The 22,435-nt window shown below is 46.0% G+C and overlaps 1 protein-coding gene across 1 annotated transcript in view; it reads left to right on the top strand.

The window, feature by feature from the left end:
• The window catches only part of LOC122816149 (hexosaminidase D-like), a 922,622-nt gene that overhangs the window by 333,978 nt on the left and 566,209 nt on the right, over window positions 1-22,435 (top strand). The window contains exon 7 of the mRNA XM_044088904.1: window positions 13,469-13,540. Coding sequence (XP_043944839.1) covers window positions 13,469-13,540 — 72 coding nt within the window. The remainder of the gene's footprint in view (window positions 1-13,468; window positions 13,541-22,435) is intronic.

Genomic DNA, 22,435 nt, shown 5'->3' with positions numbered 1-22,435 from the left:
AGAATTCCTTTGGTGGGCAGAGGCCTGCCACCAAAACAAGGGACTACCTTTCACACCACACCCTGCCGCCCAAACTTTAACAGCGGATGCATTAGACTATGCATGGGGGGCTCACCTGGCAGGGAAGTGCATTCAGGGCAAATGGAGCCCAAGTCAAATGCACCTGCATATCAATCAAAAAGAAATGTTAGCTGTACAGAATGCTCTGACAGCCTTCAAAGGACCACATTCTTCCAGGACAACTTATGGTAAAGACGGACAACACCACTGTTATGTGGTACATAAACAAGCAGGGAGGTACACATTCTTACTCCCTCTGCAGACTAACCATGGCATTGTGGAACACAGCCTTGAGCTACCAAGTGCACCTACAAGCTAAATACACTGGCAGACAGACTAAGCAGAAAAATCATGGACCCACACGAGTGGAAACTGGAACCAAGGATTTTCAACATGTTGACAAGCAAATGGGGGAGCCCAGATATAGACCTGTTTGCCTCTCCCCAGAACTACCAATTGGACAAATTTTGCTCAAGGACTCCCCACAAACAAACCTGGAAAGTGGATGCTCTGTCCTTCAGCTGGAAAAACCTATCAGTCTATGCCTCTGCCTCTGCTCTCCAAAGTACTACTAAAAATCAAACAGGACAAACCCAAGGATGATTTTGATTGCTCCAGACTGGCCGTGATAACACTGGTACCCCCCCCCCCCCCTGCACAGTGTGTCATGGTTATCCCCATGGCACCTGCCTCAGACTCCTTCCCTGTTGTCTCAGCAGGAGAACCAGATTCTGCACCCTCAGCTTCTAACACTGAACCTTGCAGCCTGGCTAATTACATAATCTCTCCTTTACCATCCCTCAGTAAATCTGTGATGGATATCATTTTAGAGCTGAAAAATGGAAAAGATTCTGTGCCTGGAACCAGTCTCAAGGGATGAGCACAGCAGCACCCAATATACCTTAGATTTTACAATACTTAACTGAGATGCTTCACAAGGTCCTGTCTTTTTCCTCCATTAAAATCCACGCCTCAGCCATTTCAGCTCATTATAACACAGAACCTCCCCTTTTCTCCCATCCACTGCTCAAGCAGTTCCTCAGAGGGGCCAAAAATTTGAGACCACCCAGGAGAGTTCCAACCCCAGCCTGGGACCTTTGTTTTGGAGAAACGCACCCTACCTCCTTTCGAGCCAGCTGCTACTGCACACTTAAAATTTCTTTCTTGGAAAACAGCTTTCCTTTTAGCAATCACTTCAGCTAGAAAGGTATCTGAATTACAGACCCTTATGACAGTGGAGCCTTTCATCATCTTTCATGCGGACAGGGTGTCCCACAGAACCAGTCCATCCTTCATGCCCAAGGTGGTATCCAGTGTGGCTTTTAATCAGTCCATTCATTTGCCAACCTTCTTTCCCAATCCACAGAACAAAGGGGAACGGATACTGCACTCCTTAGATGTGCACAGACAACTTAGATTCTACTTGGACAGGACTTAACCTCAAAGAAAATCTGAACATCTGCTGGTGGCATTTGCTGCAGGGTCAGAGGGGAAGACTATTTCAAAGCAAACCATTTCTAAATGGATAGGCCATTGTATTCATTTCTGCTATAAGCACCATGGAAAACCTATCCCCAGGGGAACAGACCTCATGCCACCAGGGCTGCATCTACCTCTACAACCTTTCTCAGAGGCGTCCCTACCAGGGACATCCTAAAAGCTGCTACCTGGAGTTCTGTACATACTTTCACCAAGCATTATCATTTGCCAATTTTCTCTAAATCCAGAGCTGGCTTTGCCACTGCAGTCTTGCAGGGCCTTATAGCTGGTCCTAATGCTATCTAAATTTCTCCTCCCAACCATAGCTTTGGGAATCTACCCAAATGTAATGACTGCAACAGTGAAACACTGAGAACATAGTACAGTTGTGTACACTTACCATAAATGTAGATGTTTGAGTCTATTCACTGTTACCCTCCCTCCAGTCCCCTAACTTCTTTTGGCTATACCTCTACTTTCCTTTACTATGCTTAAAAGCCTTTTTGGTGTATTTGCTTTTTTGTTGCAGGTATATCATTGTAATTTTATATTTAATTGCTCCCCATTAGGGGGGCACCTGACATCTGGGGCAAGAAAAACTGATGTAATGGTGTCTGCTGCAGGTTTTATACCCCTGGCGACCTGACGTCATGGAAGAAGGGACAGCAACTGACGCAGGACCCAAGACTTTGTTAATCAGGCCGACTGAGGGCTACCTGCAAGCAGATAACCCAAATGTAATGACTGCAACAGTGAATACACTTGAACATCTACATTTATGGTAAGTGTACACAACTGTACTTTCTCTTTCAGTAGGGCACACTGTGGATACATTTTAAACACGGCACTTTACAAATACCTTTTCAACACATCTGTACAGAACAGTTTGATATACACATGACACAGAGTTCTAATGAATTTGTAGCACAAGCATCTTATATGATATATAGTTCTAATACATTTGTAACACCAGCATCTTATGTAAATTAGTTTGATATTCACAAATGACATATACTTATTTACAAAATTCCAGCTAGCTGTGCTGGCAGTACCTCCTTTTGCCGCAGGTATTTTAAGGGAAACTTGCACTGTGAGAGATTGGCATATACATAGATTACAAGGGGGAATTATGCTGCGAGATAACTGAGTCTATACACAGATCACTGCTAGGCACTGCTGCACATCGAGCAGCAGTTGTAAGACTGTAAAAAAGGTCGGAAAGGTCAGATAGTGAAGACAGAAACACTCAGTTAATGCAGCTGTGACAAAAACAATGCAATAAACAAGTTGTTTAAACAGTGGATATGGTAATGTAAGTCTTAGCTTGCTCTTGGGTTAAGAGACAAGTGTTGTGCAACTGCAGTGCTTAAACAGCACAGGAGATTTGATAAACAAAGAAACACAACGCCCTGTGGCCAGTCAAAAACAGCACACACTTATTTCCTTTACACAGTCCTGAGCCAGAAAATTACTCCGGTCCCCTCTATTCTTACTAATGTGTAACCAAGGCAATTCTAACTAAAGACTGTTAAAAAAAAGTCCAGATATTCAACACAGAAACACTCAATTAATGGAGCTGTGACAAAAAATAATGTGAAAAACAACTGTGAAATAGTGGTTTTGTTAATGTAAATTGTAGTTTTGTAGGGTTTAGCAGAAACCAGCAGCACTCTTCTCAAGTAGCATGATCACCAAACATTGCCATATGTGTGGGGCTCAAAGATTATGAGCCAAGTGGAGATTCAATATGTCACAAACAATGCTCTGTGGCCAATAAATACAACAGACTCTTCATTACTTTACACAATCCCGGGCCAGAAAACGACTCGGGTCCCCTTTATTCTCACTAAAGTGGAACCAAGACAGTTCTAATAAAAGACTGTAAAACGTCAAAAAATACAGATATTCAACACAGAAACACTCAGTTAATGCAGCAAAAAACAAGTGCTGAAGCAGTGGATATGATATTTTAAGTCCTAGCTTTTGGAGAGTTTAGCAGACACCAGGTATTCTGTCCTGACCTCTGCAGCATATACACAAAAGCTGAATTTGCTGAGCATTACACTTAGCTGTTTGTAACTTTCTCTCCTTAAGGACCGAAGGTGACATGGTATGATGTTCATCATGTTTCACTGTTGTAGTCATTACAATTGAGTTATCCTGCTGGCAGGCTACCCGCAGTTAGCCCGAGTTCCAAAGTCTAGGTCCGGCATTGGCTGCTGTCACCTCCTCCTTGACGTCAGTGCGCCAGGGATATAAAAGATGCAGCCAACGCCATTTTCTTCCGTCTTTCTTGCCGCGCGGTACCCGAAGCAAAAGCAGTTCGCAAGTACCGGTCGGCCGACTCCTGAGATTTTCAAATTCGAATCTCAGATCCGAAGTCTTCATTAAAGCTTAGTACCCCGTTGGGGAAACTTTTTTCTTGCTCCAGACCGATGTCAGAAAAAGTTAATAATTGTATTTCTTGTGGGAAGCAAATACCTCATAAGGATTTTCATTCTTACTGTATTCCTTGCCTAGGCCCTGACCACGACGTTGCTAGTTGTCGGCTTTGTGCTGGATTTAACCAATGCACTATAAAGCGTCAGAATGATTTTGCATTTCATTACTTTGGCAGAAGATTCAATTATATAATGCCGTCGGAACAGCCGGCTACCGGAGTTTATAAAAAACGCAAAGAAAAAGAAAAGGACAGGCATCCGAGGTCCAAAACAGACGACGAGGCTTCTGTTAGGCCGGTCGCCGGTTCTCAGTGCGGTGCTGTTGCAGCCCCTGATGCCCGCGCTACCTCAGAGCCACAGGCTGCTTCCGACTCCCATGTGGAGCCGACTAGGCCGCTGGATACTCAAGGTATTGGACACTTGGAAACTATTCCCTCAGATGGGTCCGAAGCCGCTGAGCAGGCATCGGCTTCTGAGGGTGTTTTCAGGCCTACACAGTTATATGTAAAGCCATCTTCAGCTTCAAAGGCAAAGAATAAAGCAGCTCTAAAGACAAAGAAACAAGTACAGCATTCTCCTGGACAGGCCTCCATGCCTAAAAATCAGATGCTTAAAATGGCCGAAGACCTAATTACTTTGATCAGGGGTTCCCATCCCCCTCCTGATAAGAGACCTAAGCAAGAGATAGAATATGAATCTTCAGATCAGGTTTCCATTTCTTCTGATTCCTCTTCTGAACAGGAATATTCCCTTCCTCCCTATGATGATTCTGATGCTGAAGAATCTATCCCTTCAGCCTCACCTCCTGAGGATTATTCTTTTGGGGAGACCCTGCATACTATGAGGGAGCATTTCCACTGGGAGAGCCAAGATTACTCAGAATTCAAGAAAAGGCTCAGAGATTTCCTTTTATTACCCCAGCACAGGCCCCTTGCTATTCCTCCTGTTTTAGACATTGTAGATGATGTATTTTCAGAGTCTGGTCTGTCTCCTGACTCTTTACCACCAGTTCCTGTTAAGCCAGACAGATACTACAGGGTTCGTGATTCTCATAAATTTCTTTACAAAAACCCTGCTGCTGACCCAGAAACTATTTCTTAGGGTCCCAAGGAGGGTCAAGGCTTCCACTGCAAAAAACCCTCTCTGATAGGGATTCAAGGGCCCTGGACAGATGGGGGAAAAAGATTTATACTTCTGTTACCTTGGCTATAAGAGCTTTAAGTTGTCAGTTTCATATGCTTAAATATCAGCAATATCTTATGTCACTGCTTAAACAGAAAATGTTGACAAATTAGAATGTGCAGAAAACAAGGAAATGCAGGATTTATTGCATGCAGCTGAACAAGTGGGAAAGCATACTTTGCAATGTGGTTTTGATTCTCTAGAGGCCTCCTGCAGAGACGCAGTTACAGGTTCTGTCATTAGGAGGCATGCTTGGTTAAAAGAACAGAATCTGCCCGTTCATGTTAAAGCAAAACTATTAGATGCTCCATTACAACATGATACCTTGTTTGGTGTTAAAGCAGAAAAGGTGTTGAAGAAAATGGAGGACAAAGCTAAATCTATGCAAACAGTGAAGGATTTCTTACAGGTACAGCCTCCCAGATTTAGCTGGAGCTGGCCTACAAAGAATTGGTACTTTCCAGTGTCAGACAGGCCACAAAGAGGCAGATACAGATGCCTCAGAGGCAGTTCACAGCCCTAAGGCTCATACAGGCCTAAACAATGGTGTGCTTCTACCTCCAAAAACGGAGAGGAAAATCACAGCCATACAGGAAACAGTCTGAATGACTTTCCCCTGCCAGCACCAAGCACTTATCTTCTGACAGCTCCTTTGGGGGAGAAACTAGCACTTTTTTCACAAAATTGGCACATGATCACCCAGGACAAATGGGTTTTAAATATCATATCTCAAGGCTACAGGTTCCCCTTTCACACTCTGCCAAGGCCAGACGGTATGCCAGACCTGCCACACAATCAATGGGCAGAGGCACAAAAACAAGTTTCATCCCTCATGGACATGAGAGCCATTCAGCAAGTACCACAGCAAGAGCAGGGACAAGGATTTTACTCAAGGCTATTCTTGGTACCCATAAAGGACAAAGCCTGGAGACCAATACTGGACCTGTCTATCCTAAACACATTCCTGGATATTCCAAAATTCAAAATGTTAACTCTGCAGCAGCTTCTGCCCATGCTGGGCAAGAAAGCTGGCTTGTGACGTTAGACCTAAAAGAGGCATACCTGCATGTCCCAATCAAACAATCATGCAGAAGATACCTCAGATTTATAGCTGGCTCAATGCACTACCAATTCTCTGCACTGCCCTTTGGCTTATCTACTGCACCCAGGGTCTTCACAAAATGCCTGGCACCAGTAATTGCATTTTGCAGACAATGAGAAATACAAATATATCCTTACTTGGACGACTGCCTTATTCAAGCAGAGAACAAGGACATCCTACTACAGCATCTGGCGTTTGTAAAAAGATTACTAACAGGTCTAGGGTATGCAGTAAACGAAAGGAAATCAAAGCTCGTACCCTCTCAAGAGATAATATTCCTGGGTGCAAGCTTAAATACAACTGCCCAGATGGCTTATCGCACGCCAGACAAACACAGACAACTGATTACTTATTTCAAAATGTTGGCAACAAAGACCCAGTTATCTGCAAGAAAAATTCTGCAGGCTTTGGGCTTCATGGCATCCTGCATACTGCTAATTCCATATGCAAGACTGCATATGAGGAAACTTCAATGGTATCTGAAAAGTGTTTTGACTCAACATTGCCACAGCCTGGAAACAATAATTACCCTCATTCCCTGCCTGCAACAGGAGTTTCGATGGTGGGCAAAAGCCTGTCACCTCAACACGGGACAGCTATTCACCTTACCCACAGCCAGACAGACATTGACAACAGGTGCATCAGATTATGCCTGGAGGGCCCATATGGCAGGAAGATGTATTCAGGGCACATGGTCCGCAAGTCAAATGCATCTACATATCCATCAAAAAGAGATGCTAGCTGTTCAGAATACCCTGACAGCCTTCAAGGATCAACTTCATCCAGGACAACTACTGATAAAGACGGACAATACTACAGTCATGTGGTACATAAACAAGCAGGGGGGCACGCATTCCTATCCCCTCTGCAGACTAGCCATGAACTTGTGGGATACAGCACTGACTTACCGAGTACATCTGCAAGCAGAATTCCTGCCAGGAAGGATAAATACTCTGGCAGATGAACTAAGCAGAAACCTAATGGATCCTCATGAGTGGAAATTGGATCCACAAGTCTTCAGCATAACTAGGAACTGGGGATGCCCAGACATAGATCTATTTGCCTCCCCTCACAACTGCCAACTACAGAGATTCTGCACAAGGGCTTATCACAGGCAAGCATGGAAAGTGGATGCTCTATCTTTCAGCTGGAAAAACCTAACAGTATATGCCTTTCCTCCTCTGCCTCTCCTCCCCAAGGTACTCCTCAAGGTCAGACAAGAGAAGCCAAAAATGATACTGATTGCCCCCAGACTGGCCCCGCCAGCACTGGTACCCAATCCTAAAGAGCTTGTCTCAATGCCCAGCTTGGACATTATCTCAAATTCCTCACTTATTGACCCAGCAAGACAGTCAGATACTGCACAGCCAACTCAGGACCTTAAACCTGGCAGCATGGTGGATAATGTAGCCATTCAAGACACACCTCTCTCCAAAGCAGTGATGGATGTTATTTTGGAGGCCAGGAGGCCTAGCACCAGAAAATCTTATGCAGAAAAATGGAAGAGATTCTGTGCTTGTAACCAGGCACAAGGTATTGACACGACTGTTCCAAATATTCCTCAGATTTTGCAATACTTAACTGAGATGCTGGATAAAGGCCTTTCCTTTTCATCAATTAGAATTCATGCCTCTGCCATTTCAGCTCATTACAACACAGAACCTCCTATTTTTTCTCATCCATTGCTAAGGTAGTACCTCAGAGGGGCCAAAAACATTAGCCCTCCAAGGAGAGCACCAATACCTGCTTGGGACCTCAACTATGTCTTGGAAAAATTCACACTGCCTCCGTTTGAGCCAGCCTCTGCAGCTGATATAAAATTCTTATTTTGGAAAACAGCTCTGCTCCTAGCAATAACCTCCGCTAGACGAGTCTCAGAGTTACAGGCACTCATGGCTGTGGAACCTTTTATCATTTTCCATCCTGACAGGGTTTCTCTGAGGACTAACCCTACATTTATGCCTAAGGTAGTGTCCAGTGTGGCCCTTAACCAAACTATCCATTTGCCTACCTTTTACCCAAACCCACAGAATAAGTGTGAGAGACTTCTGCATTCTTTGGATATTCACAAGCAGCTACGCTTCTACTTGGACAGAACCAAAGTTTTCAGAAAGACTGAACAACTTCTAGTGGCATATGCTGCAGGATCACAAGGAAAGCCTATCTCAAAACAAACTATTTCAATGTGGATAGGCCACTGCATTCGTTTCTGCTATTTGCAGCATGGCAAATCAGTGCCCAAGAGCATTAGGCCACATTCAGCCAGAGCAGCAGCCTTCCTCAGAGGACTACCAACCAAAGACATCTTAGAGGCTGCAACTTGGAGTTCAGTGCATACTTTTACAAAGCACTATCACTTACCTCTCTACTCTAAATCCAGGGCAGGCTTTGCCACTGCAGTTCTGCATGGCCTGATAACCTCTCCTAATCCTATTTAGCCAGCCTCCCAACCTTAGCTTTGGGATTCAACCCAATTGTAATGACTGCAACAGTGAAACACAATGAACATAGTACAGTTGTGTACCTACCATAAATGTAGATGTTTGAGTGTATTCACTGTTGCAGTCCGGGTTACCCTCCCATCATCACCCTTTTCCTTGCTGGGGCTTATCTGTACTTCTCTATTCTATACAACCTATGTGGTGTATTTGCTTGTAGATGAAGGAAAAGTTGTTTTTTGTGTATGCATGCTTATTGGCATAATTTAGCCTACCTGTTTAGGGGCACCTGACATCTGGGGCAAGAAAAACTGAAGAAAATGGCGTTAGCTGCATCTTTTATACCCCTGGCGCACTGGTGTTAGGGAGGAGGCGACAGCAGCCAACGCCGGACCTAGACTTTGGAACTCCGGCCGACTGCGGGTAGTCTGCCAGCAGGATAACCCAATTGTAATGACTGCAACAGTGAATACACTCGAACATCTGCATTTATGGTAGGTACACAACTGTACTTTCTGGTATTCAAGGGAGAGCTGCACAACACCTCATTATATTTTTTTGTAAGTGCAAGAATCGATATCCACACGCCAACATGACTTGGACATTGCTACATAAACAAGTTCTTGTCTTCATAATTCAAAATTTTAAAAGTCAACAGTAGAGCTGACGTTGTTGCTTTCATTTGTTCTTCAACCTCTGGGCTCAGATCCGAGGATTGGATCCGACTCGGCCGCATACTAAAACTCTACGATCTGAAATCTGAACTCCTCCCCTACCCATAATGTTCAGCTCCCCCACATCCCTTAGATCTCAATTGCTGCACTTCTGTCAAGCATTGGGATTGCATTTGTCTGAGCTCCTCGTGTTTCAGTGGGTTTATTAAGCCTTTTCACTTCCTTTTTTTCTTCCTATTTACTGCTATAGTCTTTCTTCTTGGTAATGCAATCCTTTGTAGCTGGTTGTTGATCTGCTGTTAGTGGTTTCCTTGTTATCCCTTTCTAGCTAATATTCTTTTCTTTTTTTATCCTATCCTTTACATAAAAAAAAAAAAAAAATAGTAGAAGTTTCCTTTTAGAATTCGCACTTCTCTTTTCTTAGAGTTTCTGTGGTTTGAGTGTTAGTTTGTGTTTTTGCCTTCTAGTTTATCTTGTTTTATTGTGGTATGCCTCACCCCAAGCCTGCAGGTTTTAAAAAAAATGTGTGTCATGAAGGCACAAGATTCCTCTCTCCGATGCCCACTCGGAGTGTGTTGTTTATCTTGGGGCTGCTCACTTAGACTCTTTCTGCTCCATATGTGTTTTTTTTTAACTAGCGAGCGTTGATTGATAGGAAGAACTGGTTGATCCTGAAGGACCTCCTTCCTTCCATGGCTTCTTCTGCTGCAACACCTTTCACTTCAGGGGCTCAACCCCCCTTTTAAGAAGCACAAAGAATGCAAAAGGTCTCACAGCAGGTCCCGCCAATCCGGCGAACCTCCTGCTAAGTCCTCTAAGCCGTCTGATTCGACTAGCCTGGCTCCTATCGTTGTTCAGACCTCCACTCAGTGCTGGTGTTGTAGGTTTTCCCCTGAGCTGGTTGCCTGGAGGCCTAAGTCCCCTCTTCTTCAGCCACCCCCAGACCAGTTCCCAGACACCCATCTGTTGCTTCTTCTGCTAGGTCTTCTGGCAGCCTCTCCAAAGCTGAGTTAGACAGCATGATGGTGAAATTCCTGAAGGCACAAATGTAGCTGGGGATCTTGCCTGCTCCGTTGGCCTCTGAATCCATGAGCCACTTCCCTTTCTTTGCTCTGATCTCCTTCTCCCATCCGACCCCCAGTTTCAGGGTTATCGGGCCCGAACTTACCTAGAGTCAAGACATCGGAGCCAACAAGTACAGTTACCTTGACTCTGATGGTCTCCCTGACTCGCCTGGCTCTGACTGTTTCAGAGCAGAGAAGCTTTCAGAGCCATAGCTTTGGCATTGGTTCCAAGGGATTGACATCAGCCATGAAGTTTTTGGAGCTGTCTCTTCCCCTCAGGGCTTCTGCTCTTGATAGCTCAGCTCTGACTCCTCACTCAGATCTGGGGGCAGTGGGGATTCATGGAGCTTCCCAGTCAACAGCATCCTCTCCAGTGGGATTGTCCGGTGTCTCAATCTCCCTCTGCATTTGAGATGGTGGAGAGAGTTCCCTCTGCTCCCAGAAGAGCCTTGACTCTACCTGCTTCAGAGCCTGGTCCACCTATAGCAATTTTTGTGTCTGAGCCATCTATTCTCTCACCTCCAGGACAGCCTACCTAGAAGGACTGTTTTCCCTGTGTAATACCCAGAGTCTTCTGATACCTCCCTGGTGTATCCCACTGAGGAGGTCTCTCAGAAATGGCAGTGCAGAAGGAGACACTTGGATTCCCCTTTGGAATCCCTCACTGAAGAAACCGATCTCGATGAAGGGAAAGGGTCCCCTAGGTCACCACCTGAGGATCTCTCCTTTGGGGAAATCATGGAGACCCTTTGCCAAAAAAGGTGGTTGGTCTTCCCAAAACCCTAACCCAGAGGAATCTGTGTTTCTGGAAGCTTTTGGGGCAGACCCATCTACTTCTTGGCCCCCCCCCCCCCCGCGGATCCTCTTATTGACCTTGTGTTGCGCAGGGATGGAAGGAGCCAGACACAGTGGAACCCATCTCAAAATGACCTGACAAATCCTTAGCGCCCTGTCAGACCAAGTCCACTGGACTAAAGGTGTTCCCGTTGATGCCATGGTCATAGCAGCAGCCACCAAAAATGAGCTGGCTCAGAAAAGCTCCACCGTCCATTCCCTCCTAACAGGGAGCCAAGGGCTTTGGACACGTTTGGTAAGCAGATATACACTTCAGCGACCTTCGCATTGCGAGCTTCCTGGTCTAAACTTTCCATTGGTGAGATTTGTGCAGCCGCTACCTGGTCAAACCATCATACCTTTATATCTCATTAGAAGTTGGACATTATTTCCTGGAACAGTGCTGTCTTTGGTTCTGCTGTGCTCTGGAATATCCTCCCATGAGGGCCTCCCAAGTTCTTCTGTAGCTGGCGACTCTGTCCCACAGGTTGAAGAACAAATGAATGCAATATCAGATAAAGAAGTTATGTACTCACTATAATGTTCCATCTGAGTTGTTGCCTCTCATTTTTTCTTCAACTTCCCTCCCTCCATCCCCATATCTTTTTGTAGGATCTAGTGAAGATGTATATAAATATATATAAATACTTCTTTGCTGTTTAAGCTCCTAAAGTATTCCTTTCTGACTTTTTCTGGTTCTTTGTGTGGTATATATGCAGTTGTATGATAAGATTATGCATATTTGTGCTGCAAACTCGATCTGAGGGATGTGGGGGAGTGGAGCATTATGGGTAGGGAAGGAGCTCAGATTTTGGATCCTAGAACTTTAGTATGCAGCCAAGTCGGACCTCGGATCCGAACCCACCGAACAAATGAGAGGTAATAACTTAGACGGAATGTTGTGGTGAGTACATAACTTCTTTATTTACTTCATGTAAAACTGTTGCCAGGATTCCAAAGTGAACATTACCATTTTTTGTTTTTGCTGCTGTAATTTGCTGTCCTTAATGTATTCACATAGTAGGCTTTTATTGTTCTTAAAGTGCAGGAAGAACTTTTTCTAAGACATTACATTGGCTCTCCTGATGTAGTTTGTATAGTGAAGGCCTCAGGCCAGTGGCTTTTAAAAGTTTGCTTCATCTCAAGTTAAGGTGGCAGCTTTAGTGTATGCTGCATTTCAGTAAAATGTATATGAAAGAGTTTCACTATATCATTCTAAGGCAGATTACAATATGAATGAAACTGTTATGCAGAGATGTTAGCCCTTTCCCTCTCAGATGCTTTATGTGAATGTCACCCATCTGCAGACCTACAGTCTGTACCTTCCTGAGTATGTTACACGTTGACTGAAACCTGTGATTGATTATATGTCATTTACATTCTATTATGATAGGGTTACATACCAATGCTGATTTGCTGTATTTCTGAAACCTCCTTCAGGGGCTATACCCCATATGCATACCTCTCAGTTGTCCAGATTTTTGCAGAATGTCCAAATTTTTGCCTCATATTTTTGGTCTATTCCTCACAAAATTTGAGTTTTTCTGGCAAATCACTGGGATGTGGATTGAAGTAATTAAATAATGATATACATTTGAGTTTCAGACCTCAAATCCTTCAGAAAATGTATGTTAAGACAAACCCTGTTAATCTACTAACTTTCTAAGTTTATAAGAGGAATATTTAAAATCTGTTCCTATTTTTGGACCTTTGTCCCCTCATTTTATCAGGCTTTGTCCAGATTTCAGGTTGATAGGTATATCCATATGCTTTGGGGTGCAGTATACTGAAACTTAAACTGTTGAAGGGTTATAGTTCGTAGTCTCCAGAGTACTGTATGAGTGAAGCATTTATATAGAGGCTGGAAATCATCCCTCATGGTACAATGAAGTACAGATGGTATTCTTTTGCAGGATTTGCAATTCATGCTTTGCGGAGTACTTTGCACAGTTTGTGAAACCCTTATTTAGAAGCTGCAGTATTTTACCTTCAGTCTTACTGCTGCTCATTTGTCTTCATTACATGGACGTTGTAGCATAATATGATCTGAAGTAGTAGTAGTAGATTTAGACAGGTGTGTACTGTTGTTCTGAAACATTGATGATACTTTGTTTCATTAACAGACTTTAGAGTAACAGGATGCATTTATCAAGTAGTATGGCCTTACATTGCACATTTTTTGTTTCATTAACAGAATCTGGAATAACAGAATACATGTCTCCAGTAATATGGTCTTACATTAAAGACCTCAAAACTGAAGTTATAGGTAAGTAAACTACTATTGTATATGCTGTCAGTTCAGTGGCAGAGACTTGTATTTTAAATAGTTTATGGGTAGAAGCATATCTAAATTATGAAGATAATTTCACCTTTCATAAATTCATCTGTTACAAACTCCATTGTAGCAGTTAATGTTTTTTGGTTTTCAGTTGGTTTTACTTGGCTCATCATTTTCACTTTGTTGTGTGGGTGTGTTATATACATTTACACACACATGAGCAAGTATGTGTGCGTGTATGTATATGTATGTGCATATATGTTTGTATGTATATGTGTGTGTGTATGTGTGTGTGTGTATATATATATATATATATATATATATATATATATATATATATATATATATACGTATATATATATATATATATATATATATATATATGTATATATATATATACATACACATACTTATCTATATAGAGTCTACCTGAAAACACCGACATGCAAAAACACCGACAACAAAATCACCGACACCACAAAACCGAAAGATCTGAAGTGGTTAACTTCATTTGGTCTGCAACCTGTGGGTATCGGAACCGTCCTCGGATCCGAGCCGGCAGCTTTACCTAGCTAAAGATCTGAGCTCCTAGCTCCTCCCCCTACCCATAATCCCCTGCTACACACCCCCCATTCTCAGATCTAGTTTGCCGCGGCTTATAGCAGCTTCTAGAGACGAGCTCTTGGCGTGGGTGAGAGATTTCTAGTTTATAAAAACTTTTAAACTCGTTTTTTTCTCAGGATTTTCTGTATTGTGTGTGTATGGTTTAGCCCCCTTTACCGACTAGTATACTTAGCTTAACATTTTTGTGGTAATTTTTCTTCAAATTTATTTTCAACCCTCCCCCTAGTGTGTGTGTGTGTGTAGTCTGATGGCTGAAGGGCCTAAAGCCATTTTTTCTAAGTGCACTGAATGTGGTCATAAGCTGTCCCCAGCCGATGGCCACACTCAGTGCGTTATTTGCCTGGGGGTGGCCCATTTATCCACCAGCTGCCAGGTCTGTGCGGCTTTCAACCCCCGGGCTAACAGGGATAAGAGGAACAAGCTAATCCTGGTGGGATTGTTGCCCCCAGATTCTTCTTCCTCCTCTCCCTCTAAGGCACCGGTCGCGGCTGCTGCTTCAGTGCCTTCCGACCCCCCCTCCCTTGTTGGGGACTCAAACTCCCTCTGTATCTCAGGGTGAGGGGGACTCTTCTTCCTCTTCTAAAGAGAAGAGGAGAGATAAGGACCGGCATATGCATAAAAGGCGGGCTGAGTCTCATCCCTCGGCCCGCCAGCTAAGGTAGCTATTCCCGCTAAGAGGGCCTCTGGTTCTCCTTATTCTCGGCTCCATTCTCCTTGCTTTTCCTTGGAGCCGGAAGAGGAGTACCGGTCTCCCTCGAGGTCCTCGAGGCGGCCCTCCAGGCCCGCATTGGTGACCTCCTCCAAATCCACCAGAAGCTTGACAGACGCTGATTTGGACTGTATGATGCGTCATTTCTTCAGACTCAAATGCAGATGGGGTGCTTCAACCCCCCCGCCCTCCGGGGGGGGGGGAGCTCGGCCCCTTTCTTTACCCCGATCGCTCCTTCTCCGACCCGGTATCAGGTTTCGGAGTCTTCGGATCCTTTCTTTTTCGGACCCGGGGATCCATCGGCGCCGACAGTCTTGGTTACTTCGACGCCGACTATGCCCTCGAGCGTGTCGGATCCTAGCTCTCGGGGCCGAGAGCCAAGCGTCGGATCTGTGGGGGGGAACGGTGTCTTCGGTGCCATTTAGGTCGGTGCCATTTAGGTCGGAGCACACTTCCCTCTCGGGTCCGACTGCTTTGGCTCCGACGCCGATCCCTACATCGGCGCCGAGGGGGCTGCTCTCGGAGCCAGGGTAGAGTGGTTCGCCCTCGGCGTTTGATGTAGTGGAGAGGGTGCTGTCAAGGACTTCCAGATCCCTGGTCCGGGCTGCGGATCCATCAGTCATCCCTGCGCATTTGGGCCTGTCATCCGGCCACAGGGACAGCCTGCATCAGTGCTCTAGTTGGTCCCCTTAGAGGAACAAGACCCCGTGGGTGAGACCTCCTCGGATAGCCCCACCGAGGAGGTTCCTCACAAACGGAAGTGCAAAAGGAGGCACCTGGACTCCCCTGAGTCCCTCACAGAGGACACAGATTTGGAGGAAGGGGAAGGTTCCCCAAGGTCACCCCCTGAGATTGTCTCCTTTGGAGACATCATGGAAATGTTGCAAATCAGAGGAGGGTGGTCTGCCCAAAAACCTTCCTCGGATGAGTCTGTGTTTCTGGATGCGTTCGATGCAGACCCATCTACTTTTTCGGTGTCCCCCCCGGCTGACCCCCTGGTGGACTTAATCACCACCAGGGTTTGGAAGGAACCGGACACTGTGGAGCCAATTCCCAGAAGGCCAGACAAGATATTTAGTCCCCCTTCTGATAGGCTGGCTTGCTCTAAAGGTTCTCCAGTGGATGCCATGGTGGTGGCGGCTGGCACCAAGAAGGAACTAGCACAGGAGAGTTCCTTGGTCCACCCTCCAGATAAGGAATCTCAGACGTTGGACCGCATTGGAAAGCGGATGTTTGCTTCAGCTACCTTCTCTGTGAGGGCGCTGAACTATATGGCACACGTTATCAGACTCCAGCGAGACTTGATTAAGGAATACGCTGGAGCCCCCTCGGCGTCCATGGCGGCCGAGGACAAACGCACCTTCTCGACTTGCATGGCCACTCTGAAATCTGTTACTAACACATCTATGCGTCTACTCTCCCATGCCACGGAGGGAGCAGCTAGAGCCAGCGGAGCAGGCATCGCTCTGCTGCGCCATGCCTGGCTCCGCCTTTGAGATTTTGCGGAACCCTTCAAGGCGTCCTTCGCTAACGCACCCTTTGACGGTTCTACGCTCTTTGGTAAGACCGTCTGCAACACGCTGGTCCAAAGTTTGAGGGCTTACCCGGCTGTCCCTCTCTGTCGGAGCACCTCCAAAATTGGGAGTCCATTACTACGGACTGATGGGTGCTCCAAATTATATCCAGAGGTTATTCCATCCCATTTCTGAGTCTTCCCCCTCCTATGAAACGCCGCCCCGATGTCCCACCCGATCAAAGGGAGGCGGTAGTTTTGGAAATTTCGAAGCTATTAGAAAAAAGAGCCATCCAGCACGTCCCCCCAGGCCAGTCCGGATTGGGAAATTACTCCAGGTTCTTTTTAGTGCCAAAAAAGATGGGGGAACTGAGGCCTATACTAGACCTCTCATCTCTAAACCTGTTCATTCCCAAAGAGAAATTCCGGATGGTTACTCTGCAATCTATTCTCCCCTTCCTACGGGAGAACGACTGGATGTGCTCCATAGACCTTAAGGATGCGTACTACCACATTCTAATGGACAGACGATCCAGGAGGTTCCTCCGCTTCCGGCTTGGAACCAATTACTTTCAGTTCAGGGCTCTTCCGTTCAGCCTCACCTCAGCCCCCAGGGTGTTCTCCAAGGTCATGGCGGTGGTCATAGCCCACCTGAGACTTCAGGGCATTCGGGTCTTTCCGTACCTGGACGACTGGCTCCTCACCGCCTCCACCAGGCATCAGCTCTGCTGGGCCGGGGATTATACCCTGGCTCTTACTCAGCGTTTAGGTATTACTGTGAACCTTCAAAAATCATTCCTTCATCCTGTGTAGGTTCTGGAATTTATAGCGGCCAAGATAGATGTTCGCCACTCCAAGGCCTTTCGAACAACAGACAGGTTGCGCAGTTTGTCTCTTCATGTTTTGGCAATTCTCCAGTCCCCAGCCCCACCTGCGGAATTAGTCCTTAGAGCTTTGGGCTCCATGGCGGCAGCCATCGGTCTGTCGCCCTTTGCGTGGCTGCACATGAGAATCCTGACTCTTCAGGTCCAATGGTCACTGTTGGTGCACCCCTTGAGCACCCAGATTCCCCTGAGCAGGGTTTGCAAGGACTCCCTTCTGTGGTGGCTGCACTCTCAGGAGGTACGAGAGAGGAGACCGATCGTCATGCCTCGGTCCCAAGCCACGTTGACCACGGGCGCTTCTCGCCTCGGGTGGGGGGGCATGCTATGGGCAGAACCATCCAAGGCACGTGGGCTCCCTCAGAGACCGTCCTGCATATCAAGGTCCTGGAGATGAGGGCAGTGCTTTTGGCGTTGCAAGCCCTACAAGACCTTCTTCCTCCGGGAACTTTTGCAATTCAGTCAGACAACATGGCTGTAGTCTGGTACATCAACAAACAGGGAGGAAACAGATCTTATCCCCTTTGCCGAGAGGCCATGAGAGTTTGGGAATGGGCGATCTCCACCAACCGCTTTCTGGTAGCAACGCACATTCCGGGCCAGACCAACATCCTAGTGGACAAGCTAAGTCGCCTGATCCTCACACCGTACGAGTGGTCTCTAAACCCGTTGGTAGCGAAACAGATCTTCCTCAAATGGGGTCTACCTTGCTGCGATCTTTTTGTTTCTCCGTCAAACACAAAGTGCAGCGAATATTTCGCTCTAATTCCCCCATTAGGGGAGAGCCCCAGAGACGCTCTGGTTCATGCTTGGCCCCCCGGTCTCCTTTATGCTTATCCCCCCGCTTCCGCTCATGACGAAGTTCCTGCAGAAAGCCCATCGGTTGGGGAGCAAGATAATCCTCATAGCCCCATTTTGGCCTCGCCAGATCTGGTTCCCTTACCTGCGGTCTCACAGGGTAGTTTCTCCTTGGATCTTAGATCCCATCCCGGATCTAATTTCTCATTCTGCGGGATTACAACCCCCAAACCTGGGCGACCTCAAGCTCACGGCGTGGTTGATCCAGTTCCACTGATAGCAAGGACTCCCGGTATCTCATCACCAGTGAAAGCCATTCTGGTAACAGCACACAAATCTTCTACCAGAAGAATCTACTGTAGTAAATGGAAACACTTTTCCATTTGGGCCAAAGACAGGGGCTTGGACCCCTTTACTGTCCCTATTCCGACGATTCTTGAATTTCTGTACCATATCTTTCATCAGGGAGCCAGTGCATCTACGGTTAAAGTACAGTTGGCAGCCATAGGTTCATAGGTAGGTACTAGGCTATCGGCCCTAGGGCCCATACAAGCCTAGCCAAAAAATGTACCCTGGCTTTCGCCACCCAGGAAAATTATTTTCCTATGCCCCTGTCGAGCAGAGCCACAGAAGTGATCCCCGAGGTGAATTTCTCATTTCCCATACAGTCATCAAGATTTTTCTTGAAGGAGCTCTGTTTGACATAGATAGGTAGTCTGTTCCAGAGTATGGGAAGTCTCTGGGACAGGAATCTATCCCTCCAGCATGTTCTGTTTATTGTGGTGACAAGGTTAAGGTCCCTAGAGTGTGTAGCTCGGAGGGATTGGGATTTCTTTAAGTCGAGCATGTCCAACAGCTCTGAGTTTGACATAGCTTTGTATGTTAGGCAGAGATCGCCCCTGAGTAGGCGATATGCGATGGAGTAAAGCTGTTGTTTTTTGAGACGGTCGGCATAGGGCATCTGTTTGAGGCCAGTAATCCTCTTTGGAATCTATGAACCTCCGATCTATGAATCTATGAGTCGAATATTAATCAGTCTATTAATCTGCCAGTGTTCTTTACCAATTTCCAAAGGGGAATACACACTACACAAACTGGATGTGCATAGACAACTGCATTTTTATTTGCACAGGACAGCAACTAACCGTAAATCTGATCAATTGTTTGTGTCCTTTGCCAAATCTTCTTTAGGTAAGCCTATTACCAAAGTAACATTAGCCAACTGGATTTCACAATGCATCATTCAAGCCTATTTAGCTTCGAACAAACCGGTACCTTTGGGAATCCATGCTCATTCAACCCAATCCATAGCTACCTCTGCAGCGTTCTGGTCTAGAGTCCCTATAGACAACATATGTTCAGCAGTTACTTGGTCCTCCCCTCAATACATTCATTTCCCATTATAAATTGGATATGATTTCCAGGAGTAGGGCTTCCTTTGGCTCCGCGGTGCTCCGGAATATTCTTCCTTGAGGGCCGCCCAAGGTTTTCTAGGTAGCTGGGGACTCTGTCCCACAGGTTGCAGACCAAATGAAGTTAACCACTTCAGATAAAGAAGTTATGTAGTCACCATAACGTTCCATCTAAGTGGGTAACTTCATTTGTCTGCAACCAACCCCCCCTCCATTCCCCCTAACCAGTTTCATGCTTCTTAATCAAGGAGAGGATTCTCCATTCTGTTAGGCAGTAGGTTACTGGCCTCTTTTGAGGGTCTTGTGGAGCTTCTATAGGCAAACTCGATCTGAGGATGGGGGATGTGTAGCAGGGGATTATGGGTAGGGGGAGGAGCTAGGAGCTCAGATCTTTAACTAGGTAAAGCTGCTGGCTCGGATCCGAGGACGGATCCGATACCCACAGGTTGCAGACAAATGAAGTTACTCACTCAGATGGAACGTTATGCTGAGTACATAACTTAACTTCACACGCCCGACAAACCACAATCCCGACAGTCAACAAACAAAACAAATCCCCTGTCCAAAAAGCACACACACAACACAAGCACACCAAAAACCTTACAAACCTACACTAAACCTTACAAATACAACTATATATGCACTAGGCACACCGACATCCCGCTCACCAGGCTGAACAAGGAGAAGGTCACGGTGAGCTGCCTGTCGGGCGCTAGGATCCGCCACATAACACAAGCACTCAGGTTACTCCAAGGCAAGTACAAATATGACTCAGTCATTGTCCATGCTGGTGTGAATGACCTGAGACGTACCTCCCTGGACTACATGAAAAGAGACATAGAGGAGCTCTCTGAGCATGTAGCCCAGGCCAGTATGACCCTGACCTTGAGTAGCATCTTACCCTCACCAAGAATGATGCCACAATATGAAGACAAGATGATCAATTTCAACAATTGGCTTAAGTATTGGTGTCATTCAAAGGGGATCCAATGCCTGTCAGCCTGGGATGACATGCTCGACAAGCCACGATGCTTCGCTAGGGACGGCTTGGACCTGTCACCCCTGGGCTTTCGGATATTGGCAAAGGCTCTTGCTACCCCCATAGTGCCTTTTTTAGGCAAGGCTCAAAAGACAAACCCACCTCCATAGGTATCACAAGGTGTAAGAAACTAAGAGTAATGCTACTCAATGCCAGAAGTCTAAACCTCAAGATGCACGCACTCGAGCATGGAGAACATCGATATCTGTGCAGTAACAGAAACCTGGTTCAAGGCTCCCGAGTGCACCCCAACACTACCAGGTTATACCTCATACCATGCTTTTCGGCCCCAAAACTTGGACCGAACCACAAAAGGAAGGGGGAGTATCAATATTCGTCAAAGATACTCACACCTCCAGGTTGGTAGCACAGCACGAAGCATCAGAGAGTACCCATGTGCAACTAACAGTGGGTAAAACTGCCTTCCACTTTATAGCCTGCTACAGACCACCCTCCCAAACCCAGGAACCCCACTCGGCCTTCCTGAGAACACTAGAAAATATGAAGGTCTCTCCAAACACCATTATATTGGGTGACTTCATCTACCCAAACATAGACTGGGAGCATTACTCTAGCTCCAACACCCTAGCCCAAAGGTTCCCAGAATTTATAAACTCAAATGCTATGGAACAACTTGTTACCACTCCCACAAGAGGGGAAAACATACTGGCCTGATCATCACCAACATGGGGACTCTATGCTCCAGACCAGAAGTGTATCCCTCACTGGTAAGATCAGACCATAAACTAATCTCACTGGATATTCACATCCCGACCCCACCCCCTGCCCAGAAAACCACAGTGAAAAACTTCTCTAAAGCAAATTTCACACTCCTCAAAACCAAGGTGGAATCCTGCAAAGCCCCCGGGCCTGTGGAAAATATGGCCCAGACCGAAGAATCCTTTATAAACGCATTCTGTGAACACCTTCAGGAATGTATGGATCATGCAATCCCAAATAAAACCAAGACCCAATCCTCCGAAGGCAGACGTCCTGTCTGGTGGACCCCAGCCATAAACAAACTATACAATAGAAGGAGGAAGCTACTACATGATAGAGCAAAATCCCAAAAAGGGAAGGCATCTCTGATCAGTATTAGCAAAAAACTACTGGCACTCATAAAATCGTCTAAGGCCAGCTTCGAGAGAAAAATTGCACAGGACATTAAGGATAATCACAAGGCTTTCTTTAGTTATGTTAGGAACCTGGGTGGGAATTCCCAGATATGCTCAGAATTAGTCCAAAATGACAAAAAATACATTGAATACACAGACATTGCCAACATCCTAGCTGACAGGTTCAGCGCAAACTCCCCCCCCCTCCCCACCAAAAGGGCAAATATCTATCCCAGCAGAGTGCTGCCCCCCTGACATCTCAGATGCTCAGGTAAGAGCCGCCCTCTCCAAAGCAAAAAACACAGCATCAGTGGGACCAGGCAGTGTCCTGGGCTGCGTCCTACAAGAAGAGCTAAACCCAAACATAAAACTACTGATGTTAAGTTGTCTATCTCGCCTTCATTCTTGCTGGATGGGTTCGGAGCCGACCTCGGCTCCAACTCGGCCACTCTAAAGCTCGAGAGTTGGTTCCACCGGCTCGAGGCTCCCATTATATCCCACAATGCTAGGCGTGTATTACCTCAGATCTCATTTGTGAGCTAGGCCCAGCTAATAATAAGACCAGAAATACTGGAAAGGAAGAATCCACCTCTATAAAAAAAAAAGGGAGAGGAAGGTGACCTGAAGTCTGATCCAGGAAAATATGCACAGCAGAGCATATACCTATAGCAATAGAGGTGGTAGAAAGAGAGGTCACAATCAAACTCCTCTAGGTCTGTCCAGGCCAGGGGGAAGGAGGGTGGGACGCAAGAAAAAAGGCGAGAAGAAGACAACTAACATGGAGCGTTATGG

Source organism: Protopterus annectens, chromosome 12.part0 (assembly GCF_019279795.1).
Source record: "Protopterus annectens isolate FY-2018-M chromosome 12.part0, PAN1.0, whole genome shotgun sequence".
NCBI classification, from domain to species: Eukaryota; Metazoa; Chordata; order Ceratodontiformes; family Protopteridae; genus Protopterus; species Protopterus annectens.
Note: the sequence above shows the minus strand (reverse complement) of the source record. Positions and strands in the feature narration are given on the sequence as shown.